The sequence below is a fragment of the Oryctolagus cuniculus genome, chromosome 3 (assembly GCF_051225735.1).
Source record: "Oryctolagus cuniculus isolate XC-2025 breed Fujian yellow rabbit chromosome 3, ASM5122573v1, whole genome shotgun sequence".
NCBI lineage: Eukaryota > Metazoa > Chordata > Mammalia > Lagomorpha > Leporidae > Oryctolagus > Oryctolagus cuniculus.
This window is the reverse complement of record NC_142869.1, coordinates 84,447,722-84,473,187: the sequence shown is the minus strand read 5'-3', so window position 1 is coordinate 84,473,187 and position 25,466 is coordinate 84,447,722. Positions and strand designations below refer to the sequence as shown.

General features: G+C 35.5%; 1 protein-coding gene across 5 annotated transcripts in view; it reads right to left on the bottom strand.

Moving 5' to 3' along the window:
- Positions 1-1,383: 1,383 nt before the first annotated feature.
- The window catches only part of ACVR1C (activin A receptor type 1C), a 110,521-nt gene continuing 86,438 nt past the window's right edge, over positions 1,384-25,466 (bottom strand). For all 5 annotated transcript variants that reach the window (XM_089329129.1, XM_008258601.5, XM_051848603.3 and 2 more), the window contains 5 exons: positions 23,680-23,847; positions 21,655-21,811; positions 19,558-19,682; positions 13,046-13,176; positions 1,384-8,789 (listed from right to left, as the gene is read on the bottom strand). In XM_089329129.1, the coding sequence (XP_089185255.1) occupies positions 8,664-8,789; positions 13,046-13,176; positions 19,558-19,682; positions 21,655-21,811; positions 23,680-23,847 (707 nt within the window). In that variant the 3' untranslated portion in view covers positions 1,384-8,663. The remainder of the gene's footprint in view (positions 8,790-13,045; positions 13,177-19,557; positions 19,683-21,654; positions 21,812-23,679; positions 23,848-25,466) is intronic.

Below are 25,466 nucleotides of genomic sequence, written 5' to 3'. Positions count from 1 at the left end.
TTTTTCCTCTAAAACTCATGAACCATTTCTTGAAAAAAATGTCAACTCCAGAATGCTCTGTAAGACACATTAAATTTAGTGATCTCCCAATCAACGGAAGAAAAGCTACTGCTAATGTGCTGAAATTTAAGTATTCATCTTTATGCCTAGGTTTCATGACCTACACTGATGTAACATAAATGATTTCCTTTTGTCTACAATTCCAAGAAGCCAATGGTGAAGCCAGTTGAGCACTTGAATGAACAATTGTTAATCAAAACATGTTTGGCTTGTGAACCTGGCTATCACCAAATTTATGCAAGATAACCAGGGCACTTATTAACAAAACTGTCCCTTAAAGGAGGGTGGGGGAAGACGGAGGCACTCAAGAACTGAAGAACCTATACCAAAAGTACATCCAATACAGTGTTTTGCCTTTCTAATGCTAAGTCCCAGAAAACATCAATTGTGTAAAGTTAGAACTATAAATCACATACCTCATCCTCTCATAATATTATCTTGAAATTGCCACTATGAATTAAGCTACAATATTCTTGATTGGGTTTATACCTATGACTCAAGGTTTATTACAGCTATCTGGGGGATGTCATGAGTTCTGTATGTATTCCTCATTGTGAAAAGCATTTCTCTTAAAGACTTATAACTATATCTTCAAATATAAATGAAAAGACCCCTAATTCCAGTGCTCAAGGATTAGTCATTATACTCAACCTATCACATATATGATATAACATGATAAATGCTAAGTGAAATATGGAAAAACAAAACAGGCCCAGTGGGTACTGGAATGACAGAGCATGCTATTATAAACAAGTGAGAAGAAAGAACCATTTTGTCTGATGGCATTGTAACTCAGACCTACGCTACATAAATATCTGGAGGAGGCAAATCCAGGCAGAAAGAACAGCCAGTGGGACAGACATGTGCTGGCAGATTCAGGAAAACCAAGAAGCTGGAGGCTGGAGAACAGCTGGAGCTGGAGGTAGGGGACAAAAGAAGTGAAGGCAGAAAAGCTGTTCCATATCCTGAACAGGTTTGTGAGCGTTAAAGTGTTTTTAATTTTATTTTAAGTGTTCGGGGAGGTGTTTAGGCTTGAAATCAGACCAAGTTGGTAATCTTTCACTAAATGTTAAAATAGGTGCAGAAAACCAGAAAATGAAAGAATACAAAAACTATCATTCTATGTGGCATGTAGAAAAATGGCTGTTGAAGAAACATCCATTCCAGCTCTGAAATTCTAAAGTTCTATAACTTCATGGTAAGCAGGAAGTAAAAAAAAAAAAAATTCCAGCGCCCTTTGGAGCCAACATTTAAGTTTTCAACAGCTTCCTCACACAAATATAAATACAATTTAAAAACAGGAGACTTATATGGAAACCAAAATATAACACAGTTTCTTTTATTTAAAATAGATTTCTATGTACTTCACAGAAACAAGCGCAAGGAGTGCTTAATGTATTATCTTTGCCACTTTACAAATGATACATTTTCAGAAAATGCATACATAAAAATATAACATTTAGACAGATAAGTATTTACATCTGGAGGCAGCTGAAAGTTCTGCAATAATATTAAAAAGTTTTAAATTAAATGCTTTTATGACTTGCTGTTGGTAAAGTCAAACATTTTGGTATGAAGGCTATTGAATTCTTGTTAACCTCTAAAATACAAATATTTCTAAATAAGCATATAAATTACTATAAAATGCATATTTTCACAGACTAGAAATTAATGAAACATCTGAACATTATTTATTTCTCTTTGGAATTTGGAATTCTTTTCACCTTCCGCAACTAATTTATAACTACATACTAAAATCCCCATCTGCATATTTTTGATACAATTTATTGCCTAATTCTCATTTTAAAACCTAACTTATTTCTCTTCATATTCTTTATATACATCCATGGGGCCTGTCTGTTGAAAGACAGTATCTTCTTACACACTTAAGAATTATCAGCTGGCTTACAAAAAGTCTTTACAACAGTGATTCTTTTCACAGTAGTTCAAGAGTTCAAGGCATGTTTTTGTAATGTCAAAATGCAATGGTTTTGACATTTGTAATATGTTCTTAGGTATAAGAGTCACGATACCAAAAGAAAAGTATAATTAGTATTAGTACATTGAAAGTCAATCCAAAATTCCTTTTCTGAGATCTGAATCTAATTTTCTGTTTTTAGGGCATTTTAAAACCTGAAACACAGATCAAGTTTGAATAATCTTCTCCAGTCCAGGATCAGAAGAATACATGCTCATGACACTAGTCATTGAAATGAGCTAGAACTTAATATTTTGGCTCAGATACGCTCGCTTTATGTAAAGAGAATAAAAGTGCTGAATATTTAAAATTTCTTAGTTGTTATGACTTAGTGTGGAAGAGACCAATGTGTTGATAAATAATCCTATGCTTGCAATTTTTAAAGACAGAATACAGGGCACATAATTCTCTGTTTACAAGCGAAGTCGAAGTACAGGTACATACATAGAATAAAAACCCAGAAGAGATAGCAAAATCAGGGCCCATGTGCCCTTGCGCAGATTGTCTGGGTTGAACAAATTAAAATGAATCAACAGGATAAACATAAAATCTCTCTTGTTCTCTTGGTAATGCCAGAATTACAAGCCAAAGTATTTTTTTTTCTTCTAAGTTGTCTCTCCACTTTGCAGATATCAAGACCTGTTTTGAAATTTTAGCTCTCATTATTTGAACTTGTAAAAGCATGCCATTTTCTAAAGTTATAATATCACACAGGGGCTTTTCTGCAAAATATAAAAATCATATTTGCTAATTGCAGTTTGGATTTCAGCCCTACCTACCCCTCAGCTGGCAGTTTTTTGGTGTGAAGCACAATATGCCCAATCCCACATGGTGACAGTGGGTATAAGGTTAATTTCCTAACGCACTTAGATTCTTATTGACCATTGTACTATTCAGATTCATGTAGCAAAGGGTGAAAAAGTTTGTAGTTAAAATTGTTAGGTCAGGTGAGAAAAACTTCTTATTGGATAATATGGATCAATGATCAGAAACTACAGTCCTATCTGAAAACACTAAAATATAGGATGAAATTTGGAAGAATATGAGCTCATCTACAAATGAAAGAGAAGTATCTTGGGAGTTCTTAATAAGTGAATTTTTAAATAAAGATTATAACCTAATTGCAATATAATATTACAATCCAAACCATAGGGCATAATGGCTTAGTTTAAAAAGACGACAAAAGCAAAACAAAGCAATGGTATTAAACACTGCAAAAATAAATTAAGCAATCACACATTTCACATTCTCTTTCCAAGTCTCTATCTCTCAAGTGAAAGTTAGCATTAAGGTACAAGTAAACAATCTTTGTACGTGAACTAAAAAGCTAGTATATACCCACAGGGCTGGTCCTTCTAAAGTTTAAAAGAAAGTCATGCCTTCCATTAGCAACCACCATCTTTTTTTTTTTTTTTTTTTTTTTTTTTTTTTAGATTTTTTTTTGACAGGCAGAGTTAGACAGTGAGAGAGAGAGAGATAGAGAGAAAGGTCTTTCTTTTCTGTTGGTTCACCCCCCAAATGGTCATTATGGCTGGCGCGCTGCGCAGATCCAAAGCCAGGAGCCAGGTGCTTCCTCCTGGTCTCCCATGCGGGTGCAGGGATCCAAGCACTTGGGCCATCCTCCACTGCCTTCTTGGGCCACAGCAGAGAGCAGGACTGGGAAGAGGAGCAACCGGGACTAGAACCGGATGCCCATATGGGATGCCGGCGCCACAGGCGGAGGATTAACCAAGTGAGCCACAGCGCCAGCCCCCAGAAACCACCATCTTTATAGTGCCAAACGAAGAGTCACTTGAGAAGTCATGAGGAGAAACCTTGGATTATTTGGATGGGAAAATTAAATTCTTATAGGAAGTTCAATACATAGCAATCTGCACAACACTAGAACACACTACAGAAGAACAGGAATTTTATCAAGTGCTTTGTGGATGATGAAGTCTGGCAAAGATATTTTTGAATGCATGGAAACAAAATAAATGCAGAAGATAAACTAATGAGAAACCAAGAGAAGAAAAAGAATTGTCAGATGATTTGTGACTAAACAGTCTCAAATTTAACTATCAAATTGTCCTCACCTCCATTCCAAAGCAAAGAGAGAAGAATCCTTACAGGAAGTGTGTTTGGGAGAGTCACAGCTTCTCTAATTATTACTTGCACTAAGAGAGTCCATGCACTCAAGCATCCTAAATGTTATTCATCAATTTTATCAGCACCCTAGTGGTTGCCTACCTAGCTTTAGAACTATTGTACAACTCGTCCTTAGCCTGTTTTTCAGATCTCAGCCAGAATGAGTAAATACTTTTAGTAAAAATACAAAAGGAGTGGTATTTGATCATTATCATTAAATGGCACATTTTATTAGTGTACATTCAAGGAAGGGTTAGATGCATGCTGATTAATTGCTCAATCAGTAACAGTTGGAGATAAAGTAGGGAACAGGTGGGTATCACCACCAGATTTCTGACAATAATTAGTCATTATCATCTCTGGTCCTTGGTTTTCTTCATCTATATAATATCGGAATCGAGTTTCTTCTGCCCATGAGACAGCTGAAATCATTTAGACTATTAAAGGGATAACCTTTGATGAGAATGATTAAGTTGAACTAGTTTTTACAATTAGGAACAATATATAGTTTTGAAAGATGAGGACATACTTTTAAAAAAAGGAGATGAGAAAAATTATGAAACTAAAAGAAAGTCTAGAGGTGAAAAAGAAAGTCAAATATCTGAATAGTTGAATTAAACCACTTGGAGAAACTATTTATACCACAGAAATTCTGCTTACTATTAAAATTTATATGAAAATTTTACCTTCCAACTAACTTCTTTTTCTGTGTAGAAAAAGCCCTCAAGATCAAAGGGACCTTTGTGTTCACTTAGCAAATGCAGTCCGTGTGGATATTAGTCTAAAGATCTAGAACAAATATAAATGGCATGCTCCACAAAATAAAAACACATTTGGAATATATTCAAAGGCTACAATGACACCATTTTAAGACTAATCCTAAATATATCTAAGTAGCTTATCATGTTGCATTTGTGAATTCATTTAAAGGAATAATAATTGAAGATACCAACTGCCAACTTACATTCCTTTGTGACTGTTATTTCCTAAATTTCCTGATGGGAAATAAAATCTTCTCACTTTAAGTAAACTTATTTGACCCTCAAGTTTTTCACATTTATTTTAAATAATCAGTCAAAAATTATTCCCTGCCGAGCAATTTGAACTTGTTCACTCAAAGTCTGTCAGCTCTCTGCTTTCAGGTGATTTGCTGGGGAGGTGCTCTGCTACTTTTGTGTAGACTAGGAGATAGCCCTGAGTTTTCTTTGCCCCTGTAAGTCACAGACAAAAATTCCAAGATAGTGGAAGTATTTTTGTTTTGTTTAATAATCCTACAATAGTAGAAGTATTAAAAGTAAATTAACATGGAATTTCTAATCTAATGAATCTATTGTAGATTTTCATTTTTAAATAAAAGCTGATTCTGAGTTCTTCAGACATTGCAACCAGGTTACTATTTTCATACAATCATGGAAATTTAAAATGCAAAGTTAATTGAAAGTACAAAGATGAAAAGCAAGTGCTATGCCTAAAATAGTGCACGACAGTCATGTTTCACTTAACTCTCAAATCAGAACATAAATTAAGAATTCTAGATGTGACATGCCAAATATCTTAGACATAGAAGAAAGCATACAACACAATCTGTACCAATTACAAACTTAAATGCATAACTTATAAGGCAAGTAGTTCATGCTGAAATATTGACAACAAATAATATCTCCTCTTATTTTCAGGAAGAAATGTTGCATATAAATTCCATCAACATCTTATACAGTATTGGAATTTCATAATGGCATTTTCCCCAAGCCTGGTGTCATACCCAAAAGTCAAAGTATCTGAAAGGAGCAGAAGGACACCATACTTTAAGCCTAACCTTAGAAGAATATTTCTTCCCCATAATAAAATTTAAAAGAAGTGAATATTATACAATGACAGTTCATTAAAAAACAAAGAATATCAAATTTAACAGCACAGGTATATACAGTATATCTCCTTATGCTCTAACTTTATTCTGTGATTGTCAGTGAGCATTTTCTATGACTAATCATATTGAGAATTAAGGAAATTTACAACATTTAGTGTTTTACTTGTCATTTTTGTTGTTGTACCACCTTTCTTAAAAATGTATTTTGTGATTGAAATTTTAGACTTTAAGTTAGGAGTTACAGTTAACTAACACAACAACAGCAAACTATCTTAAAATGTACAAATGTACAGCTTGCTCTAGAGTAAAAGTAAAACCAATAAAATATGGAATTATATTTAGATATCCTCAAATAAATTATAAAATATAATGAAAATGGAAATGTTAAACATGCTGTCTTTAAATATTCAATAAATATATCCACCCAACATAAGTGAATAAAACAGGAAATATCATTCTGGTTTATCTGAGACTAAAGTATAACCATAGTAAATAAATAATTCCATTCTGATATATATAAAAACAATCTATGAGAAATCAAGGTAGTGAGCACAAACAATAACCGTTTCACATAAGGTCTTTTTAAAATCTCTTTACATAGGCACTTTTTAAACCTGATGATATATTTAAACTGTATTATCCAAATAAAGATACTTTCTAAATGTGTTGCAAATTTAAAGTGATTTTCAGACCTATTCTAGAAACCCACTGTCATAGAGAACATCCCACTTTGTATTTTATCTGTCAATTTACTTTCTTCCCCCACACACTTACATGCCTTTTCCATCTCTCAAATTATACTTTAAAATCCCTGAGCCCAGGACCTATCTATCTTTTTATTCCCTCTTGTGCCCAATATTGTGGCAAGCAAGATACGGGGTGCTCTGTGATTATTTAATAGATGAATAAATGCCCAAATGGGAATGAAAGTACATGCAAACCTCATAGCTGTCAGTATTTTGTCTGCCTTATCTCGACTTAGTCAAATGAGGATGGATTCAGCAACATATTTCCATAATGAAATGAAATACAATCACTAACTCGTGTTCTGTGTGAAAGTATATAGGTACACCCTTCAGAACACTGCTGCCCAAGTTGTGCTTTGTAGAACACTTAAAAGTGGGATGACAAGAGGTTTCCCCTCTCTTCCATTATGATCTTGAGAAATCTAATTTTAAAAACATTCAAGTAACATTTCTTTTCTGCTAGACACCTCAAAGTAGCTGATATGCTAATGTGCACAATGTCTTTCTACAAAGCTATCAAAGAACACTTTCATCTCAGCAGAACGTCCTAAGGAACAGAGTTCAGGAAACGGTGTTTTAAAATAAGACACCATGTTGCATTGCCTTCCCCAAAGCAATGTTATAGGCTCGAAGGGAATATTTTACTGTCCCGATAGATTCTCATCACTCTATCAACACAGAAAGTAGAATGCAGTCAATGCTGTTGTGAGCATTCTTCTGAACCCTTCTGCTCATTTTGAAAAGGCAGGGGAACATCTATTTTCTGTTGCTGACACTCTGCAGGGTTTGGTTATTACACTTCATTAAAGAGTTTCTCACATTTCCTCAAAATATTTCCTTGTTGCCCTTTTTTTTCTAAATATGTATTCCAAAAGTGATATGGGGTTTCTGAATTGCATGTTAAAGACATGTTAAGACAATGGATATCTGAACACTTTCAAATATCTATATCCATATAAATATCCATTGTTTGGATTTCATGTAGATCTATCATGATTCTGCAAAATAACTCAACATACCTTCTTTATGAATAAACTACAAACATCACAATAAGAGATATTTTTGTGATAAAAGCACTCTCGGGAATTCAAAGGAAAATAGGAAGCTAGCTAATCTGCAGTGTTGACTCACTCAAGATTTAGAATTAGTGTCAGCTCTGTCATTAGCTGTGACTCGGACATTTTGCAGAACGGACATTTTGCGGTATCTCAAGATACCACTTGTGTCTTCTGCAAATAACAGAAAGTAGCACCTGTGCTTGATTTCAAATTACCTGCCACTGGATTACAAAGATTAGAGAAACAAAGAGAGGAAGACCAAGCAAGTGGGACTTTCATCTCACTTATATCTTCCACTGAGCAGCTCCATTTCTGTAGATTTTATATATTAAATTTCACAATAGCAGTTATTTTTTAATAATTTAAAAAGGAAAAATCATAGACTGCAAGATCTAAAGTCCTATTTAACCATAACATACTCTAGTTCACATTTTAGTAAATATATTTTCACCTCAGAAAAACAGCTTTTAAATTTTTGACATTTTTTTCTATTCATTCATGTGCTCTTGGTTCAAGTAAAATTAAATTTAAAAGAGTTTTATTATTGTTATATAGCTTATTTTACACTTTTGTAATATCTTCTTTCTCATTAAATAAAAAGATAAGTTGATGTGCTGCTTTTCAAAATAAAATTAAAGACAACATGGAGATTGGATGAAGTCAGCTCCTATCCAGGCTTAACTTTAGTTATCTTTTCATGCCTTTGGGCACTTAAATACTGTACTGTGTAATCTTTGAGGTAGAACAAAAAAAAAAAAACAAATTCACATAAGGAGGGAAAATGAAAAGGAAAGCTGTGAGAGATATTTTTTAACGAAATTATCACATTAGGCTTTGCAGTCTTCTTTGACACAAAGTTGAGAGATGGTCTTCTTAATACGGAGGGCAGTCAGGCGGGCTGCCCCATTGGCATACCAGCACTCACGCATTATTCTCCCCATGACTCGGAGTGCCTTCAAGAGAAAGAGAAACATTAGAGACTTTAGCTAATCACAGAAAACAAAGTATGGAAGAACAAAAACTACACATTCATTAACTGACACTAAGCTTTGATAAAGAAATTGTAAGTGAAAACATCATAGAAAGCTCTGAAAGTATGATTATTAACCGTGTAGATTAACTTAACTGAAATTTCAATCTACTGATTTCTGGTATTATGGTAGAATGGCTTTATAAAAGTCATCTAAGAAGGGGCCGGCGCTGTGGCTCACTTGGCTAATCCTCCGCCTGCAGTGCTGGCACCCAGGGTTCTAGTCCCAGTTGGGGTGTCAGGTACTAGTCCCAGTTGCTCCTCTTCCAGTCCAGCTCTCTGCTGTGGCCCGGGAAGGCAGTGGAGGATGGCCCAAGTTTTTGGGTCCCTGCACCCACATGGGAGACCAGGAGGAAGCACTCAGCTCCTGGCTTTGGATCAGCACAGTGCTGGCCATAGCGGCCATTAGGGGTATGAACCAACAGAAGGAAGACCTTTCTCTCTGTCTCTCTCTCACTGTCTATAACTCTCTCTCTGTCTGTCTCTCTCTCACTGTCTAACTCTGCCTGGCAAAAAAAGAAAATCATCTAAGAAGGTATAAAAAAGACACAAAAGGACATTTTTGAAAGGAATAGAAATTTCCTGTATCTTCATCTGGGTGCCAATCACTCACACACACACACACACACACACACACACAGATATTTACACATAGTTCATCAAACTGTATACTAAAGTTTGTATGTTTTATCACATATAAATTGCAGTACAATAAAAATGATCCAAGGATAAATACAAAAATTCTATTAAAATCAGCCCAAATGAATTGTCAAATAAATGTGATACTCAGAGAATAAACCAATGAAAATACATGAAACCACAGAGATGCGGGAAATCTCTAAGCAGTGGCTGTTCTGGTGGCATCTGCTGATTTCATGGTCTGGAACTTCAAAACTGATAGCTCAAACTGACAGACAGGAGACTCAACCTAAAGCACACAGAGGGTATCAGATCAAGATACTTTCAAAGCCCTGATTTCAAGAATGAAAGTGCCCTACAAAGAAAGAGAAACAGTATAAAGATATAAATATGGAAAATGTGACCAAGTAATATTTAAGCAAGTTGAGTGAAAGTCCTAAAACACATCCAGTGAGCTCTCCCCAAAAATGGGTAATAGAGTCAATCATAGGAAGATCTTTTTGAAAAGATTATGTCAGAGGATGTTCCAAAACCAAGGAAAATCATAAATCCTTAGAATTAAGAAGTCCAAAAATTCCAAGCAAGATTCAACAGGAGACATCTATACAACATACATCACAGAGAAAATGCAGAATATTATAAAGTCACAGAGAATGTATTTGAGAATAAGTTATTTTTTAAAAAGATTCATTTTATTTATTTAAGAGGCAGAGTTAAAGAGAGGTAGAGACAGAGAGAGTTACTCCATCCACTGGTTCACTCCCAATATGGCTGCAATGACCAGGGCTAGACCAGAAAAAAGCCAGAGGCCAGGAGCTTCTTCCAAGTCTCCCACGTGAGCGCAAGGGCCCAAAGATTTGGGGCATCCTCCTCTTCTTTTCCAAGTGGATTAGCAGGGAGCTGGATCAGAAGTGGAAGAGCCAGAATTCGAACCAGCACCTATATGGGATGCTGGCACTGCAGGTGGCTGCTTAACCTGCTACGCCACAATGCCAGCTTCACAGAGAACATTTTAAAAACAGTCAGAAAAAAAAAAGAAAAATTAACTGAAAGGAAATAAAGATTTGCTTACTTAATGATGTTCCAACAGTGATAATGGAAGTTATATGACAATGGAATAATTACTTTAAGATGTGTAAAAAATCATTGTCAAGCTAAATTTTTATGCCAAGATAAACTATTTATTCAAGATCAAAGACAGAAAAAAGACATTTTCCCAAATTGAAAGAATTTAAAACCACTTGGCTATAACTAAAAAAAGCTTAAATAAAATACTTTTAAAGAATGGACATTAGGAAAGCAGAAAATTATTTCAGAAGGAAGCAACATTACTTTTGAGAGACAAGAAGTAATATTGAGCAAAGCAATAATAGTGAATAAACAAGAATGGTATAAATACAAATACCTATTACAAAAGATTAATATAAAACAAGATGGAACTAGATTTCTAGATGACAAAAAATGCATATACCAGCAATGTAGAAATTAACATAAAATGACTATGATATGTCTATGCTAGAAGTGTATGATTGGTTTAACAGTAAAAAATTTACAGATGCAATTTAATGCATTAAAAGACCAAAGCAGAAATGTCACATCACCTCCTAGACAGGGAGTAAGATTTTATTAAATTGAAACTCAGCATTTATTTCAATTTAGCTTTTACCAAAACACCCCAACATCAAAGAAGATGACAAATGCAATGGTGAAACACAACTTGTATTAAAGACCAAAACGTCTAAACCAAGATTCACTATTTTGCAACCTTATACTAGGGACCCTAAAAACTGTAGCTTTTCTTATTGTAGTAAGAAAAAAATGCATGAAGCCTCGTACCATAACTCACATTAATTGTAGACATGATTTTTCCATGTTGACATCTCAAGAAGCTATAGGTATATACCCTCAAAAACTTGTGCACACATTATATTTATGTAGCAATATTATTTTTAAAGAAAGCTACCTGAAAATCACAATAGTAGAGTGCAAAAAGAAATTGTGCTATGTTCACACAATGTAATGCTACACAGCATGACAATGGACAGATTAAAAGCTACAAACTTACTTTAAAAAGTTCATAGAAACTAAAAGTAAAGGGTAAAATTTTGTTCATGCAAAGTATTTAGAAATAATGCATAGTTTTTTTCACAATACACATTTCCCTTGAAATTTTGATGATCTATTTCTTATGTTCATGTGTGTGTGTGTATGTATGTATGTATGTATGTGTAGCAAAATACTAAAGAAAATCAAGACAAACTAAAAATAATTCATTATACTAGTGACCTCTCAAAGGGGTGATGAATATTTTAAATGTATTGGAAATGTTTTATTTTTCAAATTGAGTAGTAGATTCATAGATTTTACAGACTTTTTCCATGTATCTGACTTATTAATGTCAGAAAATTTTAATTTAACTTCCATTAGGTTACAAATGCCTCAACATTTGCTTCTCACATAGGTATGTGGTAAGAAAGCCCCACAACATATAGAAATACTAAGACACAAATCTTGTCTTAAATAGCAAAATAGTTGAGAAGCATGAAGGAGAAGAAAAGAGGTAAAAAGACAACTTTACAAAATAATTCCTATAACAGAGAAAAACTGAATTATGTGACCTAAGAACAACCTCATTTCTTAGATTTAAGTATGTAGAGAATGAACAGCTATAGCTGGAATGAGGGTGTTGAAGCATTAAAATAGTCCTGGAACTAGTTAGGTGGTTTATAGTCTTTCCCTCACCTCCCTTTCTTTGTCCTTGTGGCAGCTGGAAAATTCTCCATCTTCATATAAGGTAGAACAAGTACCAAAAAATCCATTTATTGTGTGTCCACGGTGTTATGGATCCTGCACTGGATTAGTGGGTGTGACAAAGTAAGCAACAGTGGGCTCTGCTGTGCAAAGGCTCCTCTGATAAGAGAGAATAAGTCCAAACTCCAGCAGGCTAGAGATTAGGAATGATCATTTAATAAAAGGATAACAGGAATTGTAACATCCTGTGTGGCCCAGACATTGACTACCCACTGAATTTGTCTACATTGCCCACAAATTCCAGTCCTTTTGCTGTCAGGTAGGACCATGTGACTAGCTCCTTATCAGTGGAAAAGGTAAGAGTCACCTGGTGCCAAAGCATTAAACAGCTAGTGTGTGATCCTCCATCCCCAGTCTTTCCCATTCTAAAGACCCAGAAACTGCATTGTGATGGCAGCTTCTAAAGATCAAAGACATTCAGTTTGCTGTGTCACCTCCGCAAGAAGAGATGCCAACCAGAAGAGGACTTTGTGTAAGCGGTAAAGGCTTGTTGTAGAAAGTCATCAAGCAAGCAGGAGGTGTTACTATAATGTAACCTGGCATTACATATACACATTGCTAAAGGCAAAAAAATCTTCCTGAAGACATACAAAAAGACCTTACCTACATACAGGCAGTAAATCGGATGCCTAGATTAAGGAAGAAGAACCATAAGGTCTCGAAAAATCTTCCCTGACATTCACCTCTATCGATACAACAGGAAAAATAAACATAAGAACACAGCCTTACTTCACAGCTTTGCCACTGGTTTGGGATACTTGGTCGGAGATTCTGGTCACAAACAACCTTCCTCATTTCCTCTATTGAGGGATCTGAAGGCACCATATCATAATAAGGCAACTGGTACTCCTCCACAATTCCTGTAAGAAATTTATGTAATGAATTTCCCTGTGTTAATAACAAAGATGTCTAAATCAAAATAATGCCAATTATGTCTTCTCACACAAGAGACACTTGAGAAACTGGAAAGTCAAATTTCTTAAAATAATATATCACTATAAAACCATGGACATAAATTTAAAAGACTCAGATTTGCTATTATATAAATTTACATTTTGCATTATGAAATTATTCATAATTATAGACATTTTATACAATTATATTATATATCATATATAAACAAATTTATATAATTTATATATAAAATAGAATTTATATTTCAACTATGAAAATGACATACTTTATATAAAATGCTGTTATCAAATTCAAAAGTAATACCTACAAAGGACTTAAACAGACATTTTTCAAAAGAGGATATCCAAATGGGCAGAGAGACATGAAAAAATGCTCAGGATTGCTAGCCGTCAGAGAAATGCAGATCAAAACCACAAAGAGGTTTTACCTCTCCCATGTTAGAATGCCTTTCATCCAGAAATCAACAAACAACAAATGCTGGTCAAGATGTAGGGAAAAAGGTACCCAAATCCACTGTTGTTGGGAATGTAAACTGCTACAGCCACTATCAAAGATAGTGTGGCAATACCTCAGAAGTCTGAATATAGACAACCATTTGACCCAGCCATCCCATTTATGGGAATCTACCCAAGAGAAATGAAATCAGCATATAAAAGAGCTATCTGTACCTCCATGTTCATTGCAGCTCAATTAATAATAGCAAAGACATGGAATGAACCCAAATGCTTGTGAACTGCAGACTGCATGAAGAAATTATGGGATATGAAAACCATGGAATAATACACAGCAGTAGGCCGGCGCCATGGCTCACTAGGCTAATCCTCCACCTTGCGGCGCCAGCACACCGGGTTCTAGTCCTGGTCGGGGCACCGGATTCTATCCCGGTTGCCCCTCTTCCAGGCCAGCTCTCTGCTGTGGCCCGGGAGTGCAGTGGAGGATGGCCCAGGTGCTTGGGCCCTGCACCCCATGGGAGACCAGGAAAAGCACCTGGCTCCTGCCTTCGGATCAGCGCAGTGTGCCGGCCGCAGCATGCCGGCCGCGGCGGCCATTGGAGGGTGAACCAATGGAAAAAGGAAGACCTTTCTCTCTGTCTCTCTCTCTCACTGTCCACTTGCCTGTCAAAAAAATAATAATAATAATAATACGCAGCAGTAGAAAAACCAAGGTCCAGTCATTTGCAAAAAAAAAAAAAAATGGATGAAACTGGAAAATATCATACTTAGTGAAATAAGCCAGTTCCAAAGGGACAAATTCTATATGTTCTCTCTGATTGAGTACCTAAAAGACAACATGTAGAAATGAAATTGACACTTTGAGGAACAATGATTATTAAAAGCCATTCTCTAGACTGTTGAGGAATAGCTTCTTATTCTATATATTTGTTTAAATTTTCCTTTCTTTATAGTATTGTCCTTATCTTTTTCTCTTTCATACAATTCATTGAATGCTATACTTAACATAGAGTTAATCATATATGTACAAATTAATTGAAAACAGATCTTAGTAAAGAATAAGAATGAAAATAAGAAAGGGAAGAGGAAGGGGGTGGGAGTGAGGGTGGGAGGGAGGGCAGAGTGGGAAGAATCACCAAGATCATAAAGTTGTAATTGTGAAATGTATGAAGTTTGCAACTGCAAAGTATGTTTGCAACTGCAAAGTCCATACATTCATATGGACTCACTTCTAAGGGTACAACTTAAGAACTAGCCATAAGACCCCAAAATCCCTTAAGCAGGCTGATAAAAATAGCAGCTTAAGTGTGATAAAGATCAAATGGATAGGACTAAGGGTTAAAGTGGCCATACAGATATGATCAAAAGTTATCATATACATAGGACTAAGTGTTTGGAAACAATAATAGGATTAAAATGACTGAAGGCTCCAACATGGGAAGCAGTCCAAACAGCAGACCTATAGAATGAAAATCACTCTAAGTAGCACTCAGACCTCAGAATCAACCCTTAAGGCATTCTGGTCTGGAAAGTCCAGGGGGAGCATTTCAGCATGGAAAGCCAAGAAACTGGAAAAAAAATGTCCTACATAAAGGACCCCTGTGTGTGAGACCCCAGTGAAAAGAAGTGGCCACCAAAAAAGGAAGTATTTTTCTCCGAAGGGAGGAGAGAATTTCCACTTTGATTATGGTCTTGTTGAACTAGTGGATCTAAAAGGCTTTCATAGCTGAGGCAGCTCATGTCAGAGCCTTTGGTGATCATTGATGTCATACATAAAAGTGTTATTTGTTAAATAAACAACAGGAGTCACTGTGCACTAATTTCCCATGCAGGACCTCTGTCCACAAAGAGTTGTATCATGAAACTTAATAGTAAAACTTGTCAAGAATCACTTAATTTTAGTGTATTAAATGGAGGATATTATTATGTGTCATAATTTATAGTTATGTCTAAGAGCTCACAAAAGATGAATCATCCTTGGGTTCTTCTTTAAAGAAGGGGAAGGTAGGAAGGGAAAAGAGGAAGTGGAAAAAAAATTGAAATCACCTTCGAGAAGCAACAACAACGAACAGCCCTTGTTTAGACTGTTGAGAAACAGTTCTCTTAGTTTTTTTATTCCATTCTTTTTTTCTTTCTTTCTGTTTCTATTTCTTTCTCATATCAAATAGGAGAGGGGGGGCTGTGTGGGAGGGCAAGTGGGGAGGGAAGAATTACTCTGTCCTTAATGTTGTATTTATGAGGTACATAGAACTATAATAATAATAATAACAATAACAATAAAGTAATCCCTAACTTCTAATGTTTCAATATTTTCAGGAAGAGTGGATAAAGGTAGAAAAAAAGATGGCAGTTCACCACAAATAGTCACAAAGATGACCCTAATTATCAGACTCTAACTTGAATTCTAAAAAATCCCTTATACAATCTTTTGGATTAAACATAGTCCTTTTATTTGAAAACACGGTAATGCATCACCTAATCACTGGGATACATACTGGGAATTCTGTTGTTAGGCAATTTAATCATTGTGTGAACATTATAAAGTGTGCTCACACAAAGTAAGATGGTTGCAATGTCACTGGACAAGAGAGTCTTAAGGAACTACAGTCATAAATGTGGCCAATCACTGAAAAAAATCACTACATGACACCTGTCATAATATTACAAATTTAATGATAAATCATGCTAATTAAATTATTATTCTTATTTTTAATTTTTAATTAGTTTTTAACAGATTCAACATATTTTGTAGATACAATTTTAAGAATATAAGAAAAATTAAGGGACCAAACGTGTAAAAGCAAACATAGATAAACAGAAATATAAAAATTTCACAAAAATATTTAAAATCTTCATATTTAACAAGCATTGTCCTAGACTCTTTCCATGTTTTTTCTAACATTTTTCTTTTTTTTTTTTTTTAAACTTTTATTTAATGCATATAAATTTCCAAAGTACGACTTATGGATTACAATGGCTTCCCCCCCATACCGTCCCTCCCACCCACAACCCTCCCCTTTCCCACTCCCTCTCCCCTTCCATTCACATCAAGATTCATTTTCGATTATCTTAATATACAGAAGATCAGCTTAGTATACATTAAGTATGGATTTCAACAGTTTGCTCCCACACAGAAACATAAAGTGAAAAATAATAGATGATTTTTTTAAATGATGATGAAATCAGAGCAGACCTATTGTCATGTTTAATCCCAGTGAGAGTCAAGTTGGGAATTGATAATTTCTTTTTTTTTTTTTTTTTTTTTTTTTACAGAGGATCAGTTTAGTATGCATTAAGTAAGGATTTCACCAGTTTGCACCCCCATAGAAACACAAAGTGAAATATATTGTTTGAGTACTCGTTATAGCATTAAATCTCAATGTACAGCACATTAAGGATAGAGATCCTACATGAGGAGTAAGTGCACAGTGACTCCTGTTGTTGACTTTACCAATTGACACTCCTGTCTATGGCATCAGTAATCACCCTAGGCTCCAGTCATGAGTTTCCAAGGCTATGGAAGCCCTTTGAGTTCTCCGATTCTTATCTTGTTTAGACAAGGTCATAGTCAAAGTGGAGGTTCTCTCCTCCCTTCAGAGAAAGGTACCTCCTTCTTTGATGACCTGTTCTTTACATTTTTCTTAATATAAAGGGAACATATCTCATGTATTTCAAAGATACAATTCTAAGAACATAAGGATACTTCCCTCCCTCCCTCTTCCTTCCTTACTTTTTTATTTCTTTTAATTTTTGTGGTGATATACTTTTGATTTATTTTCATAGGCTTAATACTCCACTAAACATAGTATCATGACCAAATCATGTTACTCTTATACATTCTTTGTTGTTGGGTTCCTTTTTTTTTGTGGGGGGGGACCTCTATATATTAAATACCAAAAATCAGAGAAACCATGACATATTTGTCTTTTGGGGTCTGGGTTATTTCACAAACATAAAAGATTTATTTTACTCTTTTCAAAGTCAGAGTTATAAATATAAAGAGGAATAAATGGAAGGAGAGAGAGAGAAAGAGAGAGAGAGAGAGACAGACACTGAGGGCACTTCCATCTGTTGGTTCACTCCCCAAAGACTACAATGGCCGTGGATGGGCCAGGCCAAAATCAGGAGCCTGAAACTCCATCTGGGTCTCCCACATGGATGCTGGGCCCAAGCAGTTGGAGCATCTTCCACTTATTTCCCAGGTGCATTAGCAAGGAGCTGGATTGGAAGTGGAGCTGCTAGTACTCATTTGGGATGCCAGCTTAGCAGGTGGTATCTTAACCCACTGGACCACCACAACACATTTTTAATTTACTATCTAAAACCGCTGACTAAAGAAGGTAACATATCCTTATTTTGCTGCTGAGGAAAATGAGACACAAGAGTATGGTGAATTTTCTCAGAAACCCACAGCTACTAAGTGGCAGTTTTGGAATTCAAACCCAATCTCAGGAATTCCAGTTGTCCATGGTGTACACAACTGTAATTCTATTGCTCTTCTGATAGCTTTAGATCTCTGCTGTACTATCCCATCTCTGTATAACAGAGAAAAAGTATGTTTCTCATTCTAATATAAATTTGACCTTACAAGTTTTCCGGTAATCTGCAAGCATTTTTTTTTAAATGAGATCAACAGCCTAATTTCTTCATCTATGAAGCAGAGAAAATATATCATGGGAATTAATGGCATTTAATGAGTTAATATTAATAAAAATTATAAAACATAGACTAAAAATTAAATAAAACAGAAAAATAGCTCTAAACAGAAAAGAACAGCATTGGTGTAATACAAAATAACATCAATACTTTTTACAAAATGTAAAAACGAACAGTGGTTTAACAGCTTTTACTGAATGTTTACTTTGAGCAGCCTCTATATCAAGAGTTTCACACAAATTAATCCATTAAATCCTCAAAAACTCAAGGGGTCATTTTAATGCAAATTTTCTATCAACTTTTATTTCTTTTTAATGTTTATGAGCGAGAGAGAGACCAAGAGATCAGTGATGGAGAAACAAAGAGATAGAGAACTTCCATCCACTGGTTCACTCCCAAAATGCTCTCAACTGATGGGCCCAGGTTTGAGGCCCTGTACTGAATTCTCAGGTCTCCCACATGGGTGGCAGGAACCCAATCACTGGAACTATCACCCATGACTCACAGAATCTGCATTAACAGGAAGATGAAATCAAGGAGCTAGAGTTAGGTATTACGGTATGGGATGTGAGCAGTGGGCATCTTAAACATTATCTTACTAGGCCAAATGTTCATACAAATAGGTTTATTATTGTTTTCATTTTACAAATGAAGAAAATCAGACTAAATAACTTGCCTACTGTTTGACATTTAATGAGCTGCTAAACCAAGCCTTAGTTGAAAGCTTGAAAATCAAAATTTTAAACCATTTTCTACCAGCATTTAACTCTTTCTCTAACAATTTCTGCAAATTTCATCAGTCTAAATTTAGAGAGTATCATCCTCCTATTTTATTCCTCTCATTGTTAGTTTCTAAACATCCAGGAGAAAGAGATAGAAAGTTTGTCTTTGCTCACTTCTCTCCAACTGCATGTAACCCTCACCCATACAGATTCATCAAATCACAGAAAAGAACAAGGAAAGCCTAAGTAATAGAAGTCTTCAAGTCCTATGATCTTAGTATGTTAATTCAATTTCTTTGGGATATAAAGTAGTGATATCAGTCACTACACACAAGCTCAAAAAAGATAATTTTCAAGTTCAGCACACCACAAGGTACTCCATTAAATATTTAGAAGTGATTCAATATATAATATAGGGGAAAAAAGAAATTTCATTTTGCATTCAGAGTATCGTGGAAAGGCAGAAGTAGACACAAGAATATTTCCAAAATCTTACCTCCAACTGAACACCTCCGGGCTATTTCCCAGTAAACCAGACCAACAGAATAGATGTCAGCTCGTTTGAAGGACTCAAAGATATTCACATTCATTGTATCATCAAGCATTTCAGGAGCCATATACCTTCAAAAACATGCACTTCATCAGATTCTGTGTATGACTTTTTAGCAGTTCAATAAAACACAATTTTAGTAAATCCTAATTCAAATTTAAATTAAGATCACTTACATCAATGTTAAAGGTAAATCTGAAGCACTATAATAGAATAAAATTAAACAATACAGTTATTGATGCAATTTTTAGTTTTAAAATTTTTAAATAAAATTAGAGATTATCCCATTGTGTTAGAACAGGTATATATGGATCTTTGTTTTTGAAAATTACAAGTTGGAGAGAACTTTAATGATCAGAGCGAGCATTCAACAGGAGAAGTGCAACTCAATTCCTTGGTATTCTTGGTAAGGAAAACCCTGTGAGGACAAATGGTAGAATTTTCCTCAGGGTGGGACCAAGCCTCCAGCACAGCACTACGCAGTATTCAATAAATACCTTCACTGATTGAACAATTGTATTACACATTATCATCTAGAAAAGTGTAATTTTGTTTGAACAGGACTAAAGGAAAAAAAATGTACAGTGCATGGGACCTGATAAGCCTACTATCCCAGGGAGACCTTTGAGAGTTCCCAGAGTGTTGGAAAGCAGATTCAATAACTTCCAAGTTGTTTTAGAGCATTCCATCCTGTTAGGGATATGGCATCCAAAACTTATCTGAAGCTTATGCAGAGTCAGGTGGGTAAATCAAGGCTTTCTTCTAATGGCGGGGAGGGGGGGTGGTGATAAGCAAGGTTTCATAAGCTGCGCTAAGTAAATTGTCCTGAAGTTATCCTGAGGCCTCACTAAGGTCTCCAGGAACCAAGTGAGGGAGTCACAGGCACTGTCCTGAAATCCCAAATATAACTTGAAGGTCATCAGCTTAGGAATTATTTACTCTCCAAGGCCTTTAACAACTCCAGGAAAATATGTTGTATGTGTTTTTTTAAAGACAGAGAAAGAGAGAGAAAGAGAGAGGTTCCATCTATTGGTTCACTCCACAAATGGCTGCAATGGCCAGGGCTGGCCCAGACAGACACGAGGAGCCTGCAATACCACCCAATCTCCCATCTGAGTGGCAAGGTCATCTTTCACTGCTTTCCCAGGTGTGCTAGAAGGGAGCTGGATTGGAAGCAGAGCAGCAGGGACTCAAACATGCATTCCAATACTGGATACCAGCTTTGCAAGCAGTGGCTTTAATATACTGCACCATAACATTGGCACAGGAAAATATTTAGTTATTCATTTTAACATCAAGAACCCTAATTATTATTATTATGCCAAAATATCACAGAAACTAAAATAAAAGGAAATAGAAGTATGTGCACAGAGCAATAAAAACACCAGAGATACCACTGCTAATGGCACTGCCCTGATACATGTGAGGAATGCTCAATTTACATCATGTTTACCCCTGATTTCAGAGATGTTGTTCCATGAATGTAAGAATTGTGTCCAAACTCTTATCATCTTAATATAAATCAATCTGGGAGATTTTAAGATAAATACAACTATAGATAATATATGTAATATTGCTAAACATTAATAAAATGTAACACATAAATGAATTTATTATTAGAGTTCCTAACCTACCTACTCCAATATATTCTGTCTCAATTGTTTAGAACTTAAACATTCATAACTAGCCCTGCACTTCGGTTCATTTATGAAATATAAAGGCTTTGAAGGTACAATATACTACTGATTCTTATGTGTAGGAAAATGCATCTTCAAAATATAGTACACTAAAATCATATCTCATTGCCTTTCCACCTTTTCTCTGCACTGAACCATGCACCCAAATAGCCCATGTTCACATGTTCAAAAATGTCAAGACTTCTGGTTTATCTAATCATTGAGTCTACGGACTTAGTGATCCTGAGAAGACTTTTTTCTTTCTTGGGCATAATGATTTCCCATTTGGGCCAGGAAGCCCACAAACACCTCAAGGTTTATTGGCCAATAGTGAGTTCTGGTATGCCACCCAAGGAGAGTATCTTACCTTTTGGTTCCCACTTTAGGATTCTGAGGAATGTCTATAGTGTTCAGGATTGAATCATGCTTCACAGCCAACCCCAAGTCTGCTATGGCACAAGTTTCGCATTTTTTCACTAAGATATTCTTTGATTTTATGTCTCTATGAGCAATAGCAGGTTTACCTAGAAAGCATAAAAAACACATTCACTTTCTTCTTTACTGAATGCTGAGTCTTTCTAAGAAGAATTATTTTGAAGACTTATCTTAAACGTGAAATCTTCACGATTATTCATTCTGTACTCCAAGTCATTCTCCAACAGAGTACCCCATTTTGCTTCCTTCATAACTGCTACCACTTTCTAAATTATCTGTCTGTTCAATGCTTGTTTAACCATCTGTCTCTCCTAACTAAACCATAAGTTGAATGAGGGCAGTGACTTTCTTATTCACCACCATGTCTACAATGCTTAGAAGAGTAGTAGACATTTAGTAGGCACTAGTAAATTTTTTAATAAAGGAGAAAGAATTCCATTGCCATGTAAATATAAGATTATGGCAAATATATTCTTAAAAACAAGTTTCCAACTCTTTCTATATTAGATAAGTGGTTCTCAAATGCGGTAGGGGGTCTTAAGTATTATTTTGCAACTATTATCTGTGTGATGCCATCTTTTCTTCACTTAATACATCCAAAACAATATAATGGCATAGACTGAGTGAACACATATGAAAATCTGGACACTAAACCAGACATTAAAGAGATATACAAAAACATAAAACCATTATTTTCCCTGGATAGCTTTTTTAAAAAATATTTATTTTATTTGAAGGGCAGAGTTAGATAGAAAGAAAAAAAAATCTCCCATCTGCTGGTTCATTCCCCAGATGGTCCACCATCTGGGACTGGGCCAGGCCAAAGCAAGGATCCAAGAACTTCATCCAGGTCTCTCAGGAGGGTAGCAGGGGCTCAATCACTTGGGCCATCTTCCACTGCCCTCCCAGTTGCACTAGCAGAGAACTGTATCAGAAGCGGAGCAGCCAGGAATTGATCTGGCACCCATACTGGACCCACTCTACCATAATGCCAGCCCCTTTAAATAGGTTTTTGTAATTGAAAAAAAAAAGTGATACCATTTTAAAACTGTGTTATTTATGCTAACATTTAATTGATTTAATTCTAAGTAAATTAACAGATAATTTTAAAATCTCTACATTTTGATTTATAATACAACTGTTAATAGATATAACCCACATACACAAAATCTTTTGGAATTCTCAAAAACTCTTAACAATGTAAAGGGATCATGGGTCCAGTGTTGAAGTGTAGCAGCTAAAGCCACTGCCTATGACATCACCATCCCCTATGGGTGCTGATTTGTGTTCATTATGCTACACTTTCAATCCAACTTCCTGCTAATGACCTGGGAATAGCAGCAGAACCAATAGATGAAAGATTCTCTCTCTCTCTTTCTCTCTCTCTCTTTCTCTCTCTCTCTCCCCCCTCCCTCTCCCTCTCCCTCTCTCTCTGTAATGCTGACTTTCAAATAAACAAATCTTTTTAAAAGATTGAGAATTTAAAAAAAAAGAGTGTGCAGGAATCATGACTCAATATTTGAGAACCACTGCTCTATCTAGACTAATGACTACCTTAAATCAACTCTGTTAATAGAAACAACAGTGGGTATTATTTGACCTTCAAGTACATGATACAAAAATATTTTCAAGGTTACCTTATCCTTTCCAATTATTTTTAATTATAAATATAAGCACTTAAATTATTTTTATTCTCTCAATACAAAGCTTTTGACACCAAATAAGATCTTCAAGGTATATATGTTAAATGACAAAGAATGAGTGAAAATTAATAAAAATATATTATGGATAATACATAAAATGGGGAGTATATATAAGTTGCTATATTATGACAAAACCTTCAGTTTTATAAAATACCTTTAATTTTTCTTAATATTTGATTATTGTTTATAAAAACTAAAATACAGCCTGGTGATCTGTCTTCATATTCAAGGTAAAAAATGAAAGAAATACATACCTTGTGTACCAACAATCTCCATATGGAGGTGAGCCAGACCACTAGCTATTGAAAGTGCCAGTTTTATCATTCCAGCCACTGTCACTATGTTTCTATTCAAATAATCATATAAGGAGCCTTGTTCATGATATTCAGATACAAGCCAAAGTTGAGTCCAAGTTCCATTATCTAGCAGGAAAACATAATTTTGTTGTTAAAAATGAAAGTTGAGAGAAAGCCAGAAGCTTTCAACAAATACCAGTGTTTCATCTGTATTGTTAACACAGCGAGGTTAATTTCTTCAGTAGTAACACTTATAGTCCAAGTTAGTAAATTAAAATTTCTCAATGAATCAATGAAGATGTTGATACATTAGAATCTGTTACAGTTACTCACATAAAAATAGTAAGTTGTGAGGCAGTGATTATAATAACTGAACCACTTCTTTATTATTCTCTCCAATCAATACCTGCTGGCAAGATCAACCACACTGCAAGAGAAACTCTGGAGGGATGCACTTAGGCTCAGTGTTGTACTGTAAATTACTCTGAGCTTTTAAATAATAATGTACCAATAAAAATCAAAACACAACAAATTTATACAAATTATTATTATTATCAAAAAAGTTCTAACATTTTAAGAATGTTCATGCTATTCAATTTTCAAAATATGAAGTTGATGATTTCCCCCAAAAGCTGATATTAAGAGCTAAACATGGGGCCAGTGCTGTGGTGTAGCAGGTTAAGCTGCCCCCTGTAGCACCAGCATCCCATAGAGGTGCCGGTTTGAGTTCCAGGTGCTACCCTTCTGATCCAGATCCCTGCTAATGTGCCTGGGAATGCAGTGGAATATGGTCCAAGACCTTGTTCCCATGCACCCATCTGGAAGACCTGGAAGCAGTTCCTGGCTCCTGGCCATTTGGGGAGTGAACCAGTGAATGGAAAATCTTTCTCTCTCTCTCTCTCTCTCTCTCTCTCTCTCTCCCTCTCCCTCTCCCTCTCCCTCTCCATAACTCTGCCTTTCAAACAAAATAAATAACTTTAAAAATAAAGATCCAAACACAATTACTAGACATTATCAAACAATTTATCTCATTTAACAAAAAGCTAATGGGTTTATGAAAAAGACATCCAGCATGAAAAAAATTAACCCAATACTTCTCTAGGTATTATAGTCACTAGAGTTAGCTTTAGCTTTTGTAATAAAGTGTCTATAATAACACTGGACAGGCCTGACCAGTTCAGGCACTCAGCAAAAGGAAATATTAAATACTTGCTGAGAACTCTTCCCAACAAATTCCTTTATACAAAAACACTTTGTTATCCAAATATTTAATTTTCAAATCTAAGCAATGATAAAATTTCCTAATATACAAGTCATTATAAAATGATAAGTCTCACTAATGAACTGACCACATATAAAACTCACCCTTATTCACAGTCTCTCAATGAGTGACGCCAGTAGCTACACCTGCTCTTTCGTATCAGTGTATGAGGCATTTTTCACTAAAAATTGAAACTGTAAATCTCATAACAGATGAAGAAAGTCAAGAAGATGAAGGTGACACAAGAGATCATTGACCTGAGACTCCCAAACATCCCCACCGCCAAGAAGCCTCCGGAGCAATCCAGGACTCAGCAGCAACTAAAGAGGTGAAACCCAGCACAGCACATTCTGCGAGACTCAGCTCCACTCTAGAGTTCTGGTCTGCCTGGTTGGTTCCTGCCCCATACCAGTCATCAAATATTTTAAGCATCATCCTAGCAATTGCATCATCATGAGTTCATATCACCCACTTGCCCTGATTC